Source organism: Centruroides vittatus, unplaced genomic scaffold, assembly GCF_030686945.1.
Source record: "Centruroides vittatus isolate TY-2023 unplaced genomic scaffold, ASM3068694v2 contig_19, whole genome shotgun sequence".
Classification (NCBI taxonomy): Eukaryota; Metazoa; Arthropoda; class Arachnida; order Scorpiones; family Buthidae; genus Centruroides; species Centruroides vittatus.
In genome coordinates this window covers 3932031-3953318 of record NW_027121169.1, presented here as the reverse complement: position 1 = coordinate 3953318, position 21288 = coordinate 3932031, and the positions used below count along the sequence as shown (strand labels likewise).

Sequence of the window (21288 nt, the reverse complement as noted above, 5' to 3'; positions counted from 1 at the left end):
CAGTGGGGTCTCCTCCCCTAGAAAAGGGGAGGAGCCACCCCACTGACCGTTCGTGTGTCCACTGAGCTTATAGGTCAAAGAGACCTATTACTTTTTCCGTCAATTCGTTTAGTTTCTTTAAGTTTCTTTTACTAGATGCTAGCGTTCGAAGTACTTGTTCAGAAGACTTAAACTAGTCGACTTGGTCAGCCCATCGGCGGATGTCCTCAGTAAGAGGACAGCCGAGTACATATTGCCTCACGTCACCGCGAGGATACCCACAGGAACAGCTACTATCAGCTTGTCCAAACTTGGACTTGAAGTGGGAAAACCTCCCGTGTCCGGTCAGTATTTGCGTCGTTAGCCAATCACAACACTCTGGAGTACGGCCACGAAGGCATAGGTTGACCTACTTACTGTACCTGAGTCCAGCGCTCTTGCCAGTATGTCATTGATCGTTGCCGCAGAGTACCTTCTCGTTCTGCTGATCGTTCGACCATCCTCGATACAAATCAGCCCCTGACTCCCGCCCTGGCCAGTTAGTTGGCGCGCTCGTTGCCCGGGATCCCGATGTGGCCTCGAACCCACCTCAGGACATGTCGTGCGTGCCTCGCCCACAGTACCCTACCTCTGATCTCCTGTACCAACTCATCCCTGTGGTACCTGTCGCTAAGGGCCTGAAGCGACGACTGGCTGTCTGAGTAAACCGGGCCCATTAGTGGCCGAGCGGTCTTCGTTCCCTGAACACTGGGAGTTCCGTCGTGGGTTCGCGCCTCGCTCGAACGGGGAGTTTTCCAGGTTTTTTTGTAACGCCTAAATAGAGGCCAGTTTCCCTTAAAAAAAACCTCTTCAAAGGCATCCCCCTAGGCAGATCGCCCAAAGTGTTGTGTTGCCATAACTAAACAAACAAACAAACTGAGTAAACCGTGACCGTCTCTGGATTCAGATGTTGTAGGATCCACTGGGACGCCCCCTCCAGGGACACCAGTTCCACCTGGAACACGGACGCCTCATCGTTCAGTCTGACTATACACTTGCACTCCGTCAGAAAAGCGCAGTACTACTATTAAGCTACCGTCTTTAGAGCCATCGGTGTATATTTCAACATCGTTACAGGACGTGCCCCTAAGACGTTACGCATAGCTAGAGGAATGTAAATTTTGCTGATTTTTCTATCGTGAAATTGGCAGCTCTTGTCATCACGACCATGGCAGTCGGCCGCAAATCAGAGTAATACTTTAATACCTCAAATACTTTGGATAATACCGAAGTTTTGGTATTTATTAGCAACAGGGGGCTTACTTGGCATATTGTATGTTAGTCTCTAAAGATCCGAAACAGCAACTGCAACATGTGTGACCTGGCCAACGGACTGAACACGTGGTTTTCAGGGTTTTTTTTTCACATTAGTAACATCTAAATAGGGGTCACCAAGATTTTTACATTTTTGACGTTTCGGGAACCTTGAAATGTCCAGAAATGCAAACAATTCCGATTTTTTTTTTTTCTGTACGTACAGATGTTAGTGTGTATCTGGAGGGGCACGAGTTTATTCACCCACTTTAAAGCTTAATAACTCCTGTCGAAAATTAATGAAATTTCTCAAGGAGGTTTGGGTATTAGGGGGATCGATGCTATTAAACTTTAGTGATTGAAAGTCGAGGAGTGGGGTGATACAGGGGTCACCTGTCATCCCTCGGGACAAACTTAATGAAGATTTTACTCTTCTCTATCCTGAAAACTAATCTTTTAGCCATTTTATGATAATTATTGATATACAAAGATTTTTGAAATAAAATATCATAACAGATGGTGCCGTACAATTTAAAATGTTTTTGCCGTTCTATCTTTTTTTAAGATATTTCTTAAATCAATCCATTCTGTATTTGTTTTAAATTCTCGTTTGCCCTCGAATTTTCATATTCTTTCATTGAATATTTCTAATTTTAAAATGATCTACATATATTACTCATACTCTATATAGGGTATATTGCTACACTTTACTCTGTTTTAAATTTAATAACGAATTTAATATCGCTAGAATACAGATAAATATCCAGATATTACACATGTAAGTTACATTTTTTCTTGTATTTTAGAAAAATAAGTCTGCTTAAAAGTAAAGATAAATACTTCACTAGTTATATAGTAAAATTATTAATAGTTGTAGATTCTTTTTATATGAATTAAATAGGAGTATAAATTACTCGTGACAAAACCATCAACGATCAACGTCCAACACACAAAAAATATCCTCTTCCAACTGGTGGTAGAGTATTAGTAAATCAAACAGAGATTCTCTGCAAATATTTTTTTATATTCTCTTCCATACGGATATAAAAGAATATTTGCAGAAATTCTTTGTTTGATTTACTAATACTCTACAACCATCTTAGGTTTAATAAAATGTATATTTTTGACTTATTCCGAAACCGTGTCTTATTTTAATTATTCTTTACTTCACAACTGGATGGATAGGAAAACACTGGGCATCTTTAATATCACTCTTTACTCCTGAAAGATATTCCTGAATAAAGAGTGATGTTAAAGATGCCCAGTGTCTACCTATCCACCCGGTTGTGAAGTAAAGAATGTATATTTTTCTTTATGTAAATTATATTATTAATGGCTAACTTCCTTATTACCTCATCGAAAATCGTGTGTATGCTATATTCCTTTATAACTCCATCGTGTTTCAATTTGTATTGGCATATTCTTTAAGAAGAATTGATTCTTACCTATCGAAACTTAAAATATTCCATTTGCAATGGTAATTCCTTGGTTACGCATTACATTATATTAATCATTCACTTCAAAAACTTTATGGAATGTTATAAAGTTTCCAGAGTGAGAGTGATTTATATTACCATCTTCTAGCATTCTATCCAATTGTTTCCAATAATACTCTTTGCAGTCCTGATTGTAATCTTGTTAGTGATTTAAATGTGTACAATTTGTTGATTCTGTTATTTTTAACCGTCTGTACTTGCTTACTGAATGACACGCAAGTAAAAATTCACAAGGTGTTAAAATTGAATATTTAAATCATTATTTCTGCATGTTTTTTAATGCAGAAATCAATTAAAATTAATAATAAATCATTATAATTCTCGTCAATATTTCTGTATCGTCTAGTAAAAGAAGACCTGCCGGATGGTCGAAAAAATAAAGACATTAATTAACCTGCTTCTCTGAGGAATCCAGGTTCGATGCGGGTAAGGATCTTCAGGAATTTTTCAGGGTCCGTCTACAAAGGCGGATTAAGACAGTCAGGAGGACCCTGGCATAACGAAACTGGAGCCATATCGTAATTCTTAGATTTAACCAAAAAAAAAAAAAATAATAATAATAATAAAATAAATAAATAAATAGACCCTAAACACTTTTAAATACTTTTTCCAAAATTGTAGAAAGTAATGCATAGACGGTTCCATGAGAGATTGAAATACTAAACTGTATCTATTTTAGGAAAGATGAATGACAAAATGGGACAGTTCTGTGATAATTTTGCTACACGTGCGAATATTTATGCTTTACGAATTTTATCAGTTATAATACGTCGGTTTTCCTTGAAAACAGCATTTGTGTAAAGAAAAGTGAACACCGTAGCCTACACGATAACTGGGAAAGTAGCCCAGGGCAGAAGGGGTGATCTATGGATTTAATAATCAGTCAAACACATCACATTTTTACTTCGACGGACACTGTTTTCTGGACAATCTTGGGATTTGAGGTTCGAGTTCCGAGAAAGTTTAATGGTGTCTCAAAAAAAGATTTTAAAAACCAGTAAAGACACGGAGATTACTATCTTCATCCTGTCATTCATCTTCCCTAAAATAAATACAATTACTACTGATCAAGTCTAATCTTTCATCGCGCCGACTATAAATAACTACTTTAGATTCCCGCTTCTACGACTTACTTTTTTTCCTGGAAAGTCATACAACTCGATGTCACAAATACATAGTAGTGTCAACAAAAATTTGCCAACTAAATATAAATATTCTACTATGACTGAAAAATATTGTAACAGTTATAACGGGAGATTTACAGTATCTAAGATTTGATGATTGAATAAATGACCCGGGTGTAGTTTTACCGAGGATTGTTAACTTATATTTTCAAACTGTATATAGGCCTAAGTAAAATAGTGGATAATATTTCTGAATAAAGAGTAATGTTAAAGATTCCTAGTGTCTACCTATCCACCCGGTTGTGATTCAAACAGAGATTCTCTGCAAATATTCTTTTATATTCTCTTCCATAGAGATATAAAAGAATATTTGCAGAAATTCCCTGTTTGATTTACTAATACTTTACCACCATCATACATCTTGGCATTGAACGACGTGCATTGGGAGCTGTGGTTCCCAAAGTGTGGGATCGCGACCCCGAGAATCGAATTCGAACAAATCGTAAACCGATTTGTTCGAAAAGTGAGTAGTTCGAAAACTGAGGTTTGATTGTATCTCTTTTCTATTTGAAACAAAAAATTAGTGTGAAACGCGCTGGTTTTTCAGAAATTATCTTGAGTTCTCAAATTGAAACTTTTTACCTTGAAAATCTGGAGTCAGTGTTCCTTTAATAGAAAGTACTGTATATCTGGGAATACCTGCCGGAAGGCATTCCCTCAGGATTTAATTTTGGAAAGCCGAGTTGAACGGATAAAAATTTTAATACGAATTCAATAAAATTCCTATATTAAGTGATAACTAATTCATAAGTAGCGTAGTACTAGAAGACACGACACAATGTAAATAAAGAAATTAATTTTAAATTTTTAATTAGGAAATGATTTTTCGAAAATTTTCTAGTGTTTGTTTTTCCTTTTCTTTTGGAGGGTGCCAGGACCCTTTGGACGAGACACTAACATTCACCTGTCGAAGCATTCAGGTTTAAAAAAAATCCCTTATCCTTAAATGAATAATGATATCATCATATCGTGAAATTAGTTACGTCAATGATATTTTGGGCTTCTCATTTGGTCACCACGTACTGTTTGCGGCATAAAGGTTTGTACCTACAGTAGTGGCCAAAAGTAGAGCTACCCTTGACATATGTTTTAAAAATGCGACCTCTATTTTGTTTACCACCTATTACATAATTAATACTGTAATAGTTAAAAAAGCACCAAAAAAAAAAGTCAAAATACTCAATTAAATCAAACAGATTTTATTTTAAATCTGATTTACAAAAGAAAAAACGAAGTTTTTATACTTTACACTGTGACAAAAGTAGAGCTACCAAAGGAAGTATGCAGATTTGTCCAGTATTTTTAGAACAAAATATTAGAATTTTGTGGCGTAACCAGAGCTTGTGATCACTGCATCACATCTACGTTCCATTGAATCAACTAGGTTGTCAAGCAGTGATTTGAGAGTCTCATACCATGCATTTTGAATGGTAGACCACAATTCATCCGGATTCGAATATGTACACTGGCGTATACGACGCTCAACTTCATCCAAAAGATTCTCTATGGGGTTTAGGACTGGCAATTGGGCTGGCCATGCCATAAGATTCACCTTTTTCTGTTAAAACCATCACTTTACCGAATTTGCTGTGTTTTGGGTCGTCGTCCTGTTGGCAGATCCATTTCCTTGGCATTGAACGACGTGCATGGGGAAGCATTTGATTCTGCAATATGTCCCGATAAACGGTTTGATCCGTTATTCCATTAATTCTATGAATTGGACAAATTTCCTTTGCAGAGAAACATCCCCATACCATTATGCAGCAACCACCATGCTTTATTATAGGAACTGTTGGATTTTGGATCATATCTCACGTTCACTGGTCATCTGACATATCGTATACCATCACTAGAGAAGACATCGAATTTAGATTCATCACTCCATAACACCTTGGACCATTTTTGTTCGGCCCAGTGATGTGTTCATGTGCAACATCTAATCTCAACTTTACGTTTTTTGCAGAGATGAGTGGTTTCTTTGCTGGTCATCTCCCATGTAATCCAAAACTAGTCAAACGTCTTCGTACAGTCCTTAAGCTTATACCTGGGTTACCCACTTTACGTTTAATATGTGAAGCAGTCTAACAAGGGTTGGCTGTACTCTTACGCTTGATTAAACGATCCAACTGTGGCAATGCTTTTCGTGGTCTACCTGACTTTTTGGCAGAAACAATAGTCCCATATATTTGAAAACGCTTCACCACTTTCGCAACAACAGTTTTATGCACATTGAAGGTTTTACCAATTTCAGTGAGGTCTTTTTTTCCTTCAAACGCATACTTACCATTCTTTGTTTGATATCATTTGTTAATTGTATTCCTTCAGACAATTTAGTTGATTCAATGGAACGTAGATGTGATGCAGTGATCAGAAGCTCTGGTTATAAAAATCCTAAAAATACTGGACAAATCTGCAAACTTCCTTTCGTAGCTCTACTTTTGTCACGGTGTAAAGTATAAAAACTTCGTTTTTTCTTTTGTAAATCAGATTTAAAATAGAATCTGTTTGATTTAATTGAGTATTTTGACTCTTTTTTGTGCTCTTTTCAACGATCACAATATTAATTATGTAATAGGTGGTAAACAAAATAGAGGTCGCATTTTTAAAACATTTGTCAAGAATAGCTCTACTTTTGGCCACTACTGTAATTCTAAGCGATCAGCACGCGCGGAAATTGAGCACGTGCGATCAAGGTCAGTTCTTTATTGGTGAAACTGCTAGAATTCATGGAAATTTTTGCATATTTCTACCTCGTCCTTATGTTTTATAAATCAAATGATTAAACTTAATTTTATTACTGCAATTTTTGTTATTTACAGGGAAGCAACATTTGGTATGTTTATTGGTTTAAAACCTTGCCTGTCACTCACGCAAGGCTTTAAACCACGCAAAGCTTTCTTCCATGGTCATAATGGGTTCGGTCATGAAGCCCAACATATCCGGGATACACCGCCAATAAAAAATTCCTGGGGAGTTGCTGGTCCGAACTCGATAGGCCGATACCCTAAGCGCCTAGAGCCTAAGTCCTAGGCCATCCGGCAGTCAGCGGATGATAAGCTAAGTAAGCAAGACAATGCAATGCACCGCGTGTTGAATGACACGCGGTGCATTGCGTCAGCTTGCAGCGAAATATATGACCATCCACAACTATTGTGCCAGAATAACGAACTTCACTTATTAAAAGCCCGCTTTGCTCATTTCTTCTCAACTTGAATCAGTTTACTGTATTTTCTTCAATTACTGAGTCAATAAAAAAGAAAATAACATCAAAGTTTATAAGAAAAATAAAGTTTAATTTTTAGTTTGCCTTCATGTTTTACATCCCACGTATCCATATGAAGAAACGATAATTTTAAGCCGTTATTAAAATCTCAAGTAAATAAAATTATTGGAAAAGCAAAACGCTTGTAGGCTTATACGAGACGTTACATTGTTTACCTATTTTTCACACTCTTCTGAAAGATTTACACAAAAAAACACACAAGAAAGCTGATGACTCGCTTTCTAAATTCACTTACAAAGCACTCAAAGTAGCACGTATTGCTTTACGTATTTCTTCATCCAATACATTTAGTCCTTTCTGTAAGAAAAATATCATTATTAAAGAATCCATACTTATTAAATGCTAAATGACTATAAATAACGATAAATGAACGTAGAGTAATTGTTGATATATTCAATTCCTCTTATGTACAGTCAAACCTGTTTTTATGCGGTGGATAGAGACCGCATAAAAAAACGCATAAAAAAATCGCACGAAACTTCACGAGTGGCTATAAAAAATAGTTTTCGCAACACAATTAAAAATATATTTTTTTATGCGGTCAATAGGGACCGCATAAAAAAAGTCTCACATAGAAAATAACTCAAAACCGTACGAAATAGAATTTATTGACAACAGATGTCAGTACTTGACTGCATCGTCTCGTCTATCGTCTGTTTTACATATTTTTGTCCAGGTGCTGTTTTTTTTACTTAAAAAATAAATTATTTCATTTTTCGCATATTCATGCAATAATATTACTATAATAAGTTCATTTATGCTATAATAAGTTTATTTAGCTATAATAAGTCAACGTGAGACATGACGAATCGCACGAGACTAGTCGCCAACTATACCGCACAAATAAAAAATCGCACAAAAAAAGACCGCATAAAAACAGGTTTGACTGTACTGAGTAAGCTGAAAAAATTTATGAATTAGTCAAGCTGTTAATTACTACATTAAAAAACAAAAAATTGTATTCTTGGATAATGAGTGATCTTTGAGATTAACACTACTTTCATAGAATTCTACAGCAGTTTATTCATGTATGGCAATGTGACAAATGGGCGATGCCTACCGGAAGACTTTTTTTGGAAAACTGGCTCCAATTTAGGTGTTACAAACGTGAAGAAAGCTCACAAGTCCTCCCATTTTCAAGGCGCGAACCTACGACCAACTACCAGCGTTCAGTGGTTTTATCCACTCGGCTACATACAGGTGTTTGAGTAACACAATACAGTATATTAAGGAAGAACTGAAAAGGCAATATACAATGTATTGTTTTATTAACATAGTAACATTTTTCTGTTTGAATCGCTAAATGAATGTGCTTATCTCTATGCTAAGGACGGACGACAGTGGGAATGTCATCTAAAACTTGCAGCGCAATATAAAAAATTACAAATCAAATATTTAAGGTATTAGCATTGGCTAATTTATTGGAATTGTATACATTATCACCATGATATCCACTGTCCTTTATTTGTAATTTTGAACATCGTTTTCCATAATGCACAGTACTTCTATTATTATCAAAGTATGTTTTCTTATTAAGCCCTCTTATTCCAATACATGCTCGTGTTCTTACCAGACAAAATAGGAGAACATTCTCTAAAACCGAGCCTGCAACTTTTCTAAAATGAACTCAGCTGGTCTTAAAAACTAACCTTTTTTGCCTTAAATTTACCCTTGTGTCGACATACTCAAACCTAATTGTCAAAATTTTATTTCTTTGTTTTCAGGAAAACATAAATAACTTATACAGTATTTTCGCTTTCGTTTCCTGAAAATATAGTGAATTTTCTTATTTATCTCTCTGGCACAATAGCTGTGAAAGACGTCGGATATTTCACTGTAAGCTGCTCAATGAATGGATGAGATTCAATATTAGATGCAACAAGTGACAGCAGCTAAGTAAGCAAGTCAGTGACATAGATAAGCGAGCCACAAATATTTTGTTCATTCCATGTGTACTAAAAGTAGGCCTTTCCGATTATGTATAAGTGATATGTCAAATATGTTCGCAGACGGGATTAACATATGCCTCTCTATACTGTCAATGGCATCATTGATATAGTGTAGAGAGTCTTGTCGCCATTTGCCCCAGCGGTGAAGTACAATTTGAATTAATAGACTTTCTCCTAAATTAGATGGTTGTATTATCAACTTGTATACAAATTAACGAGTATAAATTATTCTATTACAGTAGAAGTTTGTTAAACCGGCACCTACGAAACCAGGGCCGTGTTCAGTAACGCAGAACATCTAAGTTAGAATTCTGAGTGGCTTAGTGGGCGGAGCTAAGAATAGATAAAGGAAGCTAGCGGTGGGAGGAGTAAAGCAGTACTTAGAAACGAGTTCAACATCACAACATAACTAGACTTAGCAAGATTTCTGCGTTACTGAACACGGCCCAGGTTAGTACCGGATTACCGAGCGTTTTTGTTTTTTTTTTTTTCAAAACTCTACAAGCTACATTTTATAAAACTCTACAAGCTAAACGCGATCCAAATATTGCAGACTCTGCGTACATTTTATATTAGCATACACTGTTGTATGTTTTTGATTGTTTACGCATATCTTTAATCAGTCTGAAGATACAGTGTGTAGCTACAATATTAAGATCACATCGTTCTCCATGGCACTGTCGACAACCCCGACATGTAGCAACGTGCACGACTACAACTCTTCATTTCCACCGGGATCTTTAGCGTAACACATGTCCAAACAAATTCAGATTCGAAGCATCTCAGATTATTACAAGAATATGCCAACTTTTCTGAGAATGCCGGATTACTGACATTAAGGATAATTGAGTGCGGGATTAAGTAATGAACTGTGAATATAGTTCAAAGTTCGTTAATGTTTTCCATTTTACAAATTTTTTCAGACTATTTTATTAATAATACAGCATCAGCAGGCCAAACAAAACGTGCATAAAAATCCACGAAAATAAAATATCAAATTATACAATTGATAATTTGAATATTTACATTTGAAATTTCTTTTTTGTGAATCGTTCTATTTGGTGTGCTGATGACAGAATAAAATAATTCAAGGAAATATTATAAACATTTTGATGCCTGATCTTATTCTGTAATTATCTTTCAAGACAGTTGAAAATGTTTCTAAGTTTAACACAATTCTTTAAATAATTGTGAAATTTCAAGATTACCTGAGTCCATGCAGAACATTCAATATATTTCACTGCTTTTAGTTCTTCAGCTAATTTCTCTCCTTGTTCAATAGTTATTGGCTTCTGTTTATTTTTTGCTAACTTTTCTATGGTAGCAGCATCATCTCGAAGATCAATCTTTGTCCCTACCAATAGGAATGGTGTCTTCTGACAATGATGAGTGACTTCCGCAAGCCACTGTAAGTAAAATTTGTTATTTGTAAACTTATAATTTATAATAATAACTTTATTTAGCTTTATTTAATAAATAATTAATTTTAGATAAAGCTGTGATGATAAAGTGAGATAAATGTAATCTTTAATATGCTCTTGTTTTTGGAAACTAATAAACAGTGCAATAAAGGCTGTTGCATTGTCTGTAGCAGTATATTTTATCATTTTTAAAAACCTAGCAATGAGTTGTATAACTTTTCCGGCTGTTATTTGATTTAATTTAAAAAATAATTTTTATGTTGTTAATTATTATAAAATGGGTAGGTGGGTTTTATTAGATTAAGGCAACGCGACACATGGGCGATGCCGAGGGAAATGCCTCCGGGAGATCCTTCATGGGAAACTGATCCCTATTTAGGTGTTACTGACGTAAAGAAAACACGGAAAAATCCACGTGGCGACGCGCGAACCCACGACCAACTAAGCGTTCAGTGGTTTTATCCCCTCGGCCACTGATTATAAAATGGGAAAAGAATTTTGAGAGGAGAGACGATATTTTTTTAAAAGAAACAAAATTATGTATGCTAATAACAAGTAAAATCTTCAAAACCTACCGCTTTACATGTCGTTGAAGAAAAACACGAGACGGAAACATAACTGTCTACCTCTAGTCAAATTAATTAATTTCTAATATTTAATTATAGCCTTTGCAAAGCCCAAGAATTTGGTATATCGGTTGGTGTGAATGAAGGTCTTATTTGTGAATCGGTTGGTGTGAATGAGGGTGGTTACGTGTCACTCGAGTTATGACACGTAACCACCCTCTATCTCCCCACTCCCTCGACTTTTAACCACCAAAATTTAACAGCATCAATGCCCCTTATACATAATCTACCATGGAAAATTTCATTTCTTGATCATTACCACCATCCTGAGATATCAAACTAAATGCATTCCCATACACAAATCCACGAAATTTTTCTTCGTTTTTTTTTTAACTTTTTTGGGTTCATAAAGTCTCAAAACATGGATACGTGGATTTGCAACAAAGTTGGAGGGTCAAATTTAACACAATTTCAATACTTTCCCTTGTTACGTGTAGGTAACATGTCAGGAAAGTAAAACGCAAACAGGAATCAAAACAATTGCAAAATTTTGATCTTCGTATAAGAAGAGAGCACGCCGTTTCCAGATATAACATATTGTTGGCATATTATATAATAAATAAGCTATACAATAAACACGATTTACAGTAGAAAAAATATTTTTAATCTTAGGTTTCAATTAGCAATTAGCATTTATAAAGAGTGATAATTTTAATATATTTATATGGCGATATTTTATCCAAATATTAATCAAACATTATAAAAACGAGAAACTAGCTTCTTAGACATTATTTTATTATTTTCCTTACAAAATTTTAGTAATTTATTTTAAAAATATTTGACAGATAATATTTAATTCCAAAAATACTTACTTTTATTTTCACATTTTCAAAAGATGAAGGAGAAACAACAGAAAAACAGATCAAAACAACATCTGTTTGAGGATAAGTTAAGGTCCTTATCATATCATAGCATTCTTTTCCATCTGTGTCAAATAAATCCAATTTAAATGACTTGCCATCGACCATTAGTGTCATTGCATAGTTTTCAAATGCCTGCAAAGATTAATTAATTTGTTAAGAAAATGCTGAAGTCAGTTAAAAATAGACATTTGTTAACTGGCCATTACATGTTTTGTTTAAAAGAGTGAAGGAAGACTTGAATGCCGAGTAATTAGTGAAATTGAAATTCATAAAAACAATGTTTACAACATTGTTTTTGTGAATTTTGGGTTTCTTAAGTTTTTCTAAATCGAACTAAAGATGGTTTGATTTCAAAAACTGACACCATGATAGACACCAGACAAACGACAGTGAGAATTTTTAGGTCTACAAATTTACATATTTTGAAAATTGCAACCCAATGAAAACAATGGCAATGCTACAGTTGCACTTCGAGAATTTCACAGTCAAGGACCATTGACTCCACAAGCTCCCAGAAGTATGATACTAAATTCGAGAAACTTGATGTCTAGGAGTTTTACCCTAGACAGAGGCTCCAAACCTACCGCTTTACATGTCGTTGAAGAAATTAACACAACTATTGTTGTACAGTCAATAAATATTGTTGCAGGTTCCAGTAGTGCACGTGCAATGTTGGGTGTATGCTATGATGCAGTATAAAAGATACTGAGAAAGTTGGTGCATTATTGGTCATATAAGACCAGTCATAAGCAGCAATTGCTTGCCTCCAACAGAAAAAGCCGACTGATCTTTTCATTGACTTTCTTTGCAGAAAGTGGATGTGTCGTAGCAATGGACTGGATTAGATTCATAATATGAGGTAACGCAACAGTAAACAAGCTGCCAAGGGAGGATGCTCCGGGAGGACTTTCTATGGGAAACTAGCCCTTATTAGGTCTAACATACTTGAAGAAAACCCGAAAAACTTTTTGTAACTAACCAGTTGGCAAGGCGTGAATCCGCGACGAACTACCAGTGTTTAGTGGTTTTATTCACTTCACACTTCTGATGTCGCAGACATGAAGATGTTGTGGATCAACAAAATATATGAAATACCTTATGGAACGGTAGATACTTGTGATTGTCGCATTTCATGTTTTACAGTAGATTTCAATTGCACTCACCTAAAGTTATAGTTAGATGAGGATTCACAACCACATTTATCCTTCGGCCATTTTTCTTCAAAGAAGCTAGCCCCATTGGTCCATAGTGAGAGATGCTTAACACTTTTGTAGCACCCCAGCTGCAACAGCGACAATTCCTTCAGTCAACCATTTCGTGTCAAACAGAACGTTTCCTGGACGGCCGGATGGCCGAGCGGTCAAGGTGGCAGCCTACCGCTCTGGGAGACCCGGGATCGAATCCGAACGGGTCGATTAATTCCCAGGAATTTTTCGGGGGGTGGTCCGTTCGGATATGTCGGGCCCCGTCCCTCACCACCCGGTCGCCCCATTGTGGACCTGGCCGAACCCATAATGGGCCTACTAAAAGAGGCCCTCTTAGTGCCCAGAGGGCGGAAAGAGTTAAAAAAAAAAAAAAACAACGTTTCCACATATCAGATGATGCATACAGCAGTTTCTACATTTCACAGATAACAGAGTGATTAGCCCTGTATTTCCCACCCCTGGCCACCTCATTTTGCGGATCTTAATATGTATAAATTTCGGGTGTGGGACACTTAAAAAGTGTAGTTTATATAGGACATGTTGCAAATTTTTCGCCCAGCGTGTGAGGACCGTCATAGAGAGTGACTCTCGATGTCTCGGCGGGGAGTTGTTAAAAAATTGTGTCAAGTAAATTACGCTTCGAAGCGGTACCCATAAGATTTTTACCTGTATTATTCTTTTCTACATTTCGCTTCGAAGCGCCAAGCTTATCTTTACCAAAGAAAAACTCATATGAAAATATTTGACCGTCGTCTAAATTGTCGTAAGTTTTTACTTGGTGCAATTTTTTACATCTCAGATGTATTTGTTTGGATAGAGAATCAGTTCGTCTGTCGTTGAAAACACTGTTCCAGGTATTACACCTTCCAAATGGGACCACATTAAGTACTATCGTGTACATCGCTATCCCTTAAAAGTATGTGTCTTGTACATAGGCTTGTTCGTTTCGCCCAGAAAGTGTACACTTTTACGTCAATTTGACGTCGTTTTTAAACTTATTTATGGTAAAATTAAAGACAATACATCAAATTGATGTAAAAGCGTACACTTTCTGAACAAAACAATATATATTATAATAACAGAAAGTTAGAAAAACGATTTCTGTTATAGAGCATTGTTATGATTTAGAACTGAATTATTGCAAACTGATAATATTTTTGCTAGTATTTTTATCTGAAAAAGTTTATCTTACTAATTTCAGAGAATAAGAAAATAAATAATATTGATATTTGTCACATGATATTTTGTAACGAAATATCATGTGATAAATATCAGTATTATTTGATTTATTATATCATATATATGTATAATAAAACAAATACTACTACATATATATATATATATATAGTATCTATCTTTATATAGCATATTATATAGAAGAAACAAATAATACTGATATATATATATTAATAATATAGTGACCACTCAAATGTCAAACTCTTTTAAGCTAATTACCCTCTTAGATAATTATATTTTCTTAGAAGAATATTTTAATTCTATATGACTCATTGTTTTTTAATCCTCCTTAAGCAAAACCACCCCTTTACTGACCAATGACCACCCGGACTAAATGTACCCGGACTTGAGGGTATTTCACACAGGTTGCCTCAAAGAGGTTCAAATATTTCATGCTTATGCCCGCTGGGTTAAAGCGATATTCATTACTTTAACATCTTTATCAACCGATCCCAAATGTTCGGATGTTATTTAATATTGTAACAATCTATCTGCATCCTTATAAATTAGAAAAAAAACATCAATTGACTACTTACCGGAGGAATATTTACAGGTGGAAAACGCTTTGTTGTATAAGTAATAAGCAAACTTGTCTTACCAACTGCCTCGTCTCCTACGACAACGCATTTTACAGCCTGCATTATTACAGTCTTAACTCGTCTACACTTAGAATATAATTATTTTTCTCTCCAAAACTGACTTAGGAAAGATAATTTTAATTATTACTAATAATTTATGAAATGTTGATAACTTGTATGTAGATACTAACACTTCATAAACCTGGCGATTTATAAAAATTACTATATATCTATTGGAGTATATCTAAAGTAACTGTAAATGCAATCATTTTGAATTTATTATCAACAAGATAACAAATGGAGTGTTACTGTGTCACATTTATTACATTCAACTGATATTTATCAACAGTATACATCTAACAGGTATTCGTTGCTTAACGCTGAGAAATTAATTACGACAATCCCTTTATATATGCGGCAAGAGTTTTAATTAAAGCAACTTTAATTTCAAATTCACCACGCAAAAGAATGCAAGCCTCGAGGAGTGTTTGCTGACCGAAAGTCACGAGCGTGATAACGTTATTCCTCCTATGCAGCAGCCTGTGAACCAGACAGTTACTTCGCTGCCAGCATTCAAAGTGGATGTAGCTCAAATTGTTCTACTGTTTTTACAAATGACCGTTCTTAGTAAATTGTACAGCCCATTGATCGAAGCATGCTTGTTTGCCGAAGTCTAGAAAGTCATTTTGCTTATTATCGTAGAATTTATGCTGATAAGGGGGAACTAAAACTGTTCAAACAATTATTGATAACTCTAGCAAATATTTAATAAATGCTTGCAGGTACAAGCATTTATTTTTTTAAATTTTTTCCTAAAAGAGTATACAGTAAAACCTCGCTTAACGAGCACCTCGCATAACGAATGGCCAGGAGAGGAAGTCCTGGATTGTGCGCATGCTCCATCTAGCACTCGTTCAGCTAGCATCTTAGCGTCGCTTGTGATCACACGTTTTTCCAAACTTTTTCCAACACATATTACGTATAAACATCAAAAACCATAGCCCGTTATATAATAAACACGCCAAATGATATGCAAAATTCTTGGGCTACGTAAAAGCTATAATTTCATATTAGAAATTAATTTGACTAGAGGTAGGTACTTATGCTGCCATCTTGTATTAAATTTAATGACCGATTCCAAATTAAATTCCAGGAATGTCAGAATTAAAAATTAACTATTTATAATTATTAAATTTAACACGAGATGGAAACATAACTGTCTACCCCTAGTCAAATTAATTAATTTCTAACATTTAATTATAGCCTTTGCAAAGCCCAAGAATTTGGTATATCGGTTGGTGTGATTATCAGACAAATTATCTGATTTTTTTTTTTTGGTTTTCTGTAAATCGAATTCGCATTTCAGGTTGGTTCATTCTGCACTAGAAGAAATGATGATGATTCACACTCCTTAACAATGTTTATTGTATAATTTTCTTTGAATAAACATTACACATAAAATATTTGAGTATATTTTTCGCGTGGAACGCATTATCGTATTTTACATTAATTTCTATGAGAAAAATTGTTTCACATTACAAGTAAGACCCTGGAACGAATTATGCTCGTTAAGCAAGGTTCCACTGTAATAGCATATGAGCAAATGTTTTTTTTTTTTAACTATTTCTGCACTGTGGCCACTAAGAAGGCCTCTTTTAGCTAGCCCATTATGGGCTCGGCCAGGCCCACAATGATACGTTAGGGTAGTGAGGACGGGATCATTCATTCCCAAAAATTTCTGGGGTTTTATCGACTCGTTTGGATTCGATTCCGGACCCCTCAGAGCGGTAGGCTGCCTAGAGCGGTCTATAATAAAATTGAAATTGATTTTTCTTGTAAATAAATTTTAACAATACTTCTTTCAAAGGCAAATGCTTGTTTTATAACAAAAGCTTGACCAAATCCCTAATCAGACCGGCCGAATCCGAACGGGTCGAATAATCCCCAGGAATTTTTCGGGGGGTAGTCCGTTCGTATATGTCGGGCCCCGTCCCTCACCACCCGGTCGCCCCATTGTGGGCCTGGCCGAACCCATAATGGGCCTTCTAAAAGAGGCCCTCTTAGTGCCCACAGGGCGGAAAGAGTTTAAAAGAAAATCCCTAATCAAGAACATGCATTCTTCACTTAAAGAAACACTTTCTTTTAATAGAAAGCATACTTTTTCGTTTTTATGAAATGCTATACATTATACTCATCTGGAGTATTGATAATGGCAATATAATAGTAGTTTAAATATTGATTTCTTTCTCTGTTCTAATTAGTTATACTAGTCACTTAGTCTATTTTGCATTTTATAACAAGAATTTTATCTGATAATGATATAAGGGTTGATCAAAGTTTTCGTTCTACAGAGCTGCATGTATGATATGAGTCGTGTCTAGAATGAGTCGATGATCCAGACTGCAATTAGTGAAGTATTTGTTGCACTCAGAATTGCGTGTAGAACGCGAGGTAAACATATTGATGGTATTGTTTCTACAAAATACTTCGAAATGTATTCAACATAACGTTATCCTGTTTTTGGCTGCGGGAGGAAATCGCAGAATGGTAAAGATGTATGGGAATGAGTGCCTGTCCAAAACAACCATTTTGAAATGGTGTGCAAAATTCCTTTAAGGTTGCAACAATACGCATCCCACGTTGACATGCCGTCCAGCAGAAGTTGGACACTTAAATGGGAAGCTCCTGGATCACCTGCTATAAAGTCCAGTAAGAGATCTGGACTTTACAGCGGGTGATCGGTCATCTGAAAAAGTTTTTGAAAGTTTCGATTTTTATGCTGTAGCCGGGCGACTTCTACAAGAATCGTTAACTCAGTTCGTCAATGGGATAATTTTCTTGAAAGCAGTGGCGATTTCTTCTAAATGGAATGAATCTATAACTCTCTAATGGAAAATTATTGTTGATCTCTTAAATTATGCACAACACTTTAATGCAAATAAAATAATTTTATTTATTGACATATCTAAATCACTACTACTGTTGAAAAGCACGAAAATTAATATATTTTAATCAAAAATTCTTTTCTGGAAAGCTTGACTGGACTTAATTTCAAAACTTCCATTCGCTACTAGGTTTACTTTATGGATGGCGCGGTATTTATTCCGCCATTTTTCATTAATTATTTAGTATATTTTAATATTCTTCTCAGAACGAAGAAACTATTAATAATCAATTATATTCTATTTCGGCGATTATTAATCAAATGTGCTATTTAATTCGCATAACTAGAAGTTGTGAATCAATCCATTTATATCTTAAAACTGACTATGGACTATGGAATTACATTTCTGCTATATCGATATGATCATTATCGTAGATTAGACGATCTTTTTATTTTTTAAATATCTGCACCTAATCATTTTATATAATTTTTGATTTCTTATAATTAAATTTCCTAAACTACTTTTAGTTATTGTGTACATCCCAAGCCAACAACGGCGTGTTTTTTATATTTCATGATATAGATAGAAGTATAAGCGGCTAACTCCAAAATTTTTATAGAGTATTTCTATTATATTCAACACGTTGTATTTGGAACTATAGATAGATATGTAAAATTCCAAACGGTTACATAAAATTTGCTAGTTTTGCTTTTCAAATCCTGTTTTCTGAAAATTACTTATACACAGTTGGCTGTGTACGGTTTTATACCCGTGATATTAACTATGGTTAATATGGATTTCAGAGATGAATAAGGCCACACTCGTAATTGTATGAAACATCCGAAAGGAGCATTGTGGTCATTTATTTGAAGTAATGAGATTATCATCCCGTTGTCCACAAAATCCTAACTCTGAATTATTGCTTTTTTTATGCATGCACAATCAGCAACGTTCCATCAAGCTGTGTTAAAGATCAGGGGTCAATTGAAGTCACGGAAGAAATAAATCAACAATTCGGTCTTGGAACAAAGTACTGATTCTTCCTCACTCCGTTCGTAATATAATGGCAAAATTGCAAGAAAGCGGCTTCAGTGGTGCTGACAAAGAATATATGAAAACTACAGCTGCTGAGTTCTATAAAATAGGCAAAGAATATTTGGAGCAGTGGACTTTGTTTTTTGAAGAATTAGAAATATTTGAGAAATTTAACCAAAATACCTACACAGGAAGAAATTCAGTGTAATAGATGTATTGATTGAAAAGGGATTTATTAATTGTAATCAAGATACAGAAGTATTTGATGAGTATTCTCTTATTTCTAACTACATTACACCGCAAAAAGTGACAGAATGAATACTTGGAATGTTTCAATCGACAGTCGTTGGGTAGAATTGTTCAAACACTTTCACACCAGTAATTTGAATCATAGAACTTTCGTATAATTATTAAATATATTTTGTCTGCCCGGCACTAATAAACTCGTAGAAAGGGTCTATTCTTTTATAAATAAGTTATGGACGAGAGGAAAAAAAAAACATTTGAAAATCGCAGTTCTTAAAGCAATGTTAATTACCAAAGTATATTTTAAGAAATCCTGCCAAGAATTTCATTCTTTCCAATGATTCGTTTTGAGTTCTGTCAATATGATCCTGGCTGAAATTGTAGGGATGTCTACCACAAAGCTCATTCTGATCCCAAGATTGCTTGACGGTGTCTGACCTGGATCTAACACTGTACAGAAAGTGCACAAGCTTGTGTAAGTTTAATGATTTACTGATTTCATCTGCAAGAATTACTGTTGTGCAATGGTGACGTTTTTTATTTGTGAAAAATTTTCTAGAGGTTTAAAATATCTCAGGTCTCATCCTCTATGAGGAAAAGTTAGCCTTTCTATTGTCAATTTAGGATAGTGTTTTATGTTTTGTTAATATTGCATACATTTTCCTTTCGAGTTATTGTAGTTCTATACGTGACTAATATACAACTCCAAATGAATATGTTGGTACTGACAGTGAGACGTGTTGACTGCTTTAAAAAAGTGTTTTTGCATTCAGATTTATGTTAATATTGAATTTAATATGTTATTGTACAAATAAAATAAAGAATAACGAAAGGATAGTGTTCTATGAATTTGTACTACTGGAATCCTAAATATCTGTACTACCCTCATCCATGGATTGAATAACATCTCCATTTCTGAGTACAAAATCATCTTTCTTCAGCTGTGTATTCTGCATTTCTCCAGGCCAAACTCCATTTAAATGTTAGTAGAGTAAATGTGTGTTATTTCTAATAGGTGATTTATCTGCTTGCATGGATGCAGCTTTATGTCATCCATATTTCATATGCATCATATTTCAAAATTATTATTAAAAATAAACAACAAAACCTTCTTGTAAATCAGCAGATACTTTATATAACTCTACACAACTAAAGTAAACATTTTCATCCTTTTTAAAGCTGTTCTAATTGTAACAGCATGAAGATGGTCTCTCTAAGGCTGAAAACATCCACTTTAGTTGTGTAGAGTTGTATAAAGTATCTGCTGATTTAAATGGCATTTGTTTGTTTGTTGATAATATGTAGTGTGTTATTCTTTCATGTTTGAGAATGTATCCATATTTGTTGCTGCTTAACCTATTGGAAAGTTGGTTTAAAGCCAGAAAACCAAAGTGGACTTAATGGGTCTCCCTGGAAAATGCCTTGCTTTATATGTATTTAGCTCGTTTTGATTGGTTTAGTTTATTTGTGTATGTAAACATGACATGTGGGCAATTTGCTGAAAGGAGATACTTCACAGAAGAACCTATGGGAAACATCTGTATTTAGGTATTACAAACATGAAGAAAACCCAGAAAATGCCACATGGAAAACTCCAGCCATTTGGTAAAGCACAAAGCCCGTGACCAACTATCAGTGTTCAGTGATTTTTATCCATTCAGCCACTGGTGGGCTTAGGTTGTTTTGATGTGGCATAATGTTATTCTCCAGTGTTGCATTTTGTTTTCTAGAAATATTGTTAAGTGTTAAATGTGTTTTGCAGAGATGTAATGACTTTTCATAGCTCATAAGACAAGCAGACAGTAAAACTAACTTAATATATATATATCATAACAAAATCAAATATATAATTATTCAGGTTTTACAAACAAATTTTAAGTATATTTTTAACAGATAATTCCAGAAAAAAAATTTTTAAGGAAGAGAAAAAAATCTATATTTTTAATAGTAAATAAATAGACAAAATGTATAAACCCAACTGATTACAATTATTTTATGTAAGAACGGTA

The 21288-nt window shown here is 34.8% G+C and overlaps 1 protein-coding gene across 1 annotated transcript; it reads right to left on the bottom strand.

Annotated features, from left to right (window-relative positions):
* Positions 1 to 7434: 7434 nt before the first annotated feature.
* On the bottom strand, positions 7435 to 15207 carry LOC136970264 (cdc42 homolog). Its single transcript, XM_067264686.1, has 4 exons — positions 15072 to 15207; positions 12044 to 12226; positions 10393 to 10590; positions 7435 to 7532 (listed from the first exon to the last, which is right to left on the bottom strand). The coding sequence occupies exons 1-4, from the start codon at positions 15174 to 15176 to the stop codon at positions 7467 to 7469; spliced, it is 552 nt and encodes a 183-aa protein (XP_067120787.1). The 5' UTR covers positions 15177 to 15207; the 3' UTR covers positions 7435 to 7466.
* Between the last annotated feature and the right edge of the window lie 6081 nt (positions 15208 to 21288).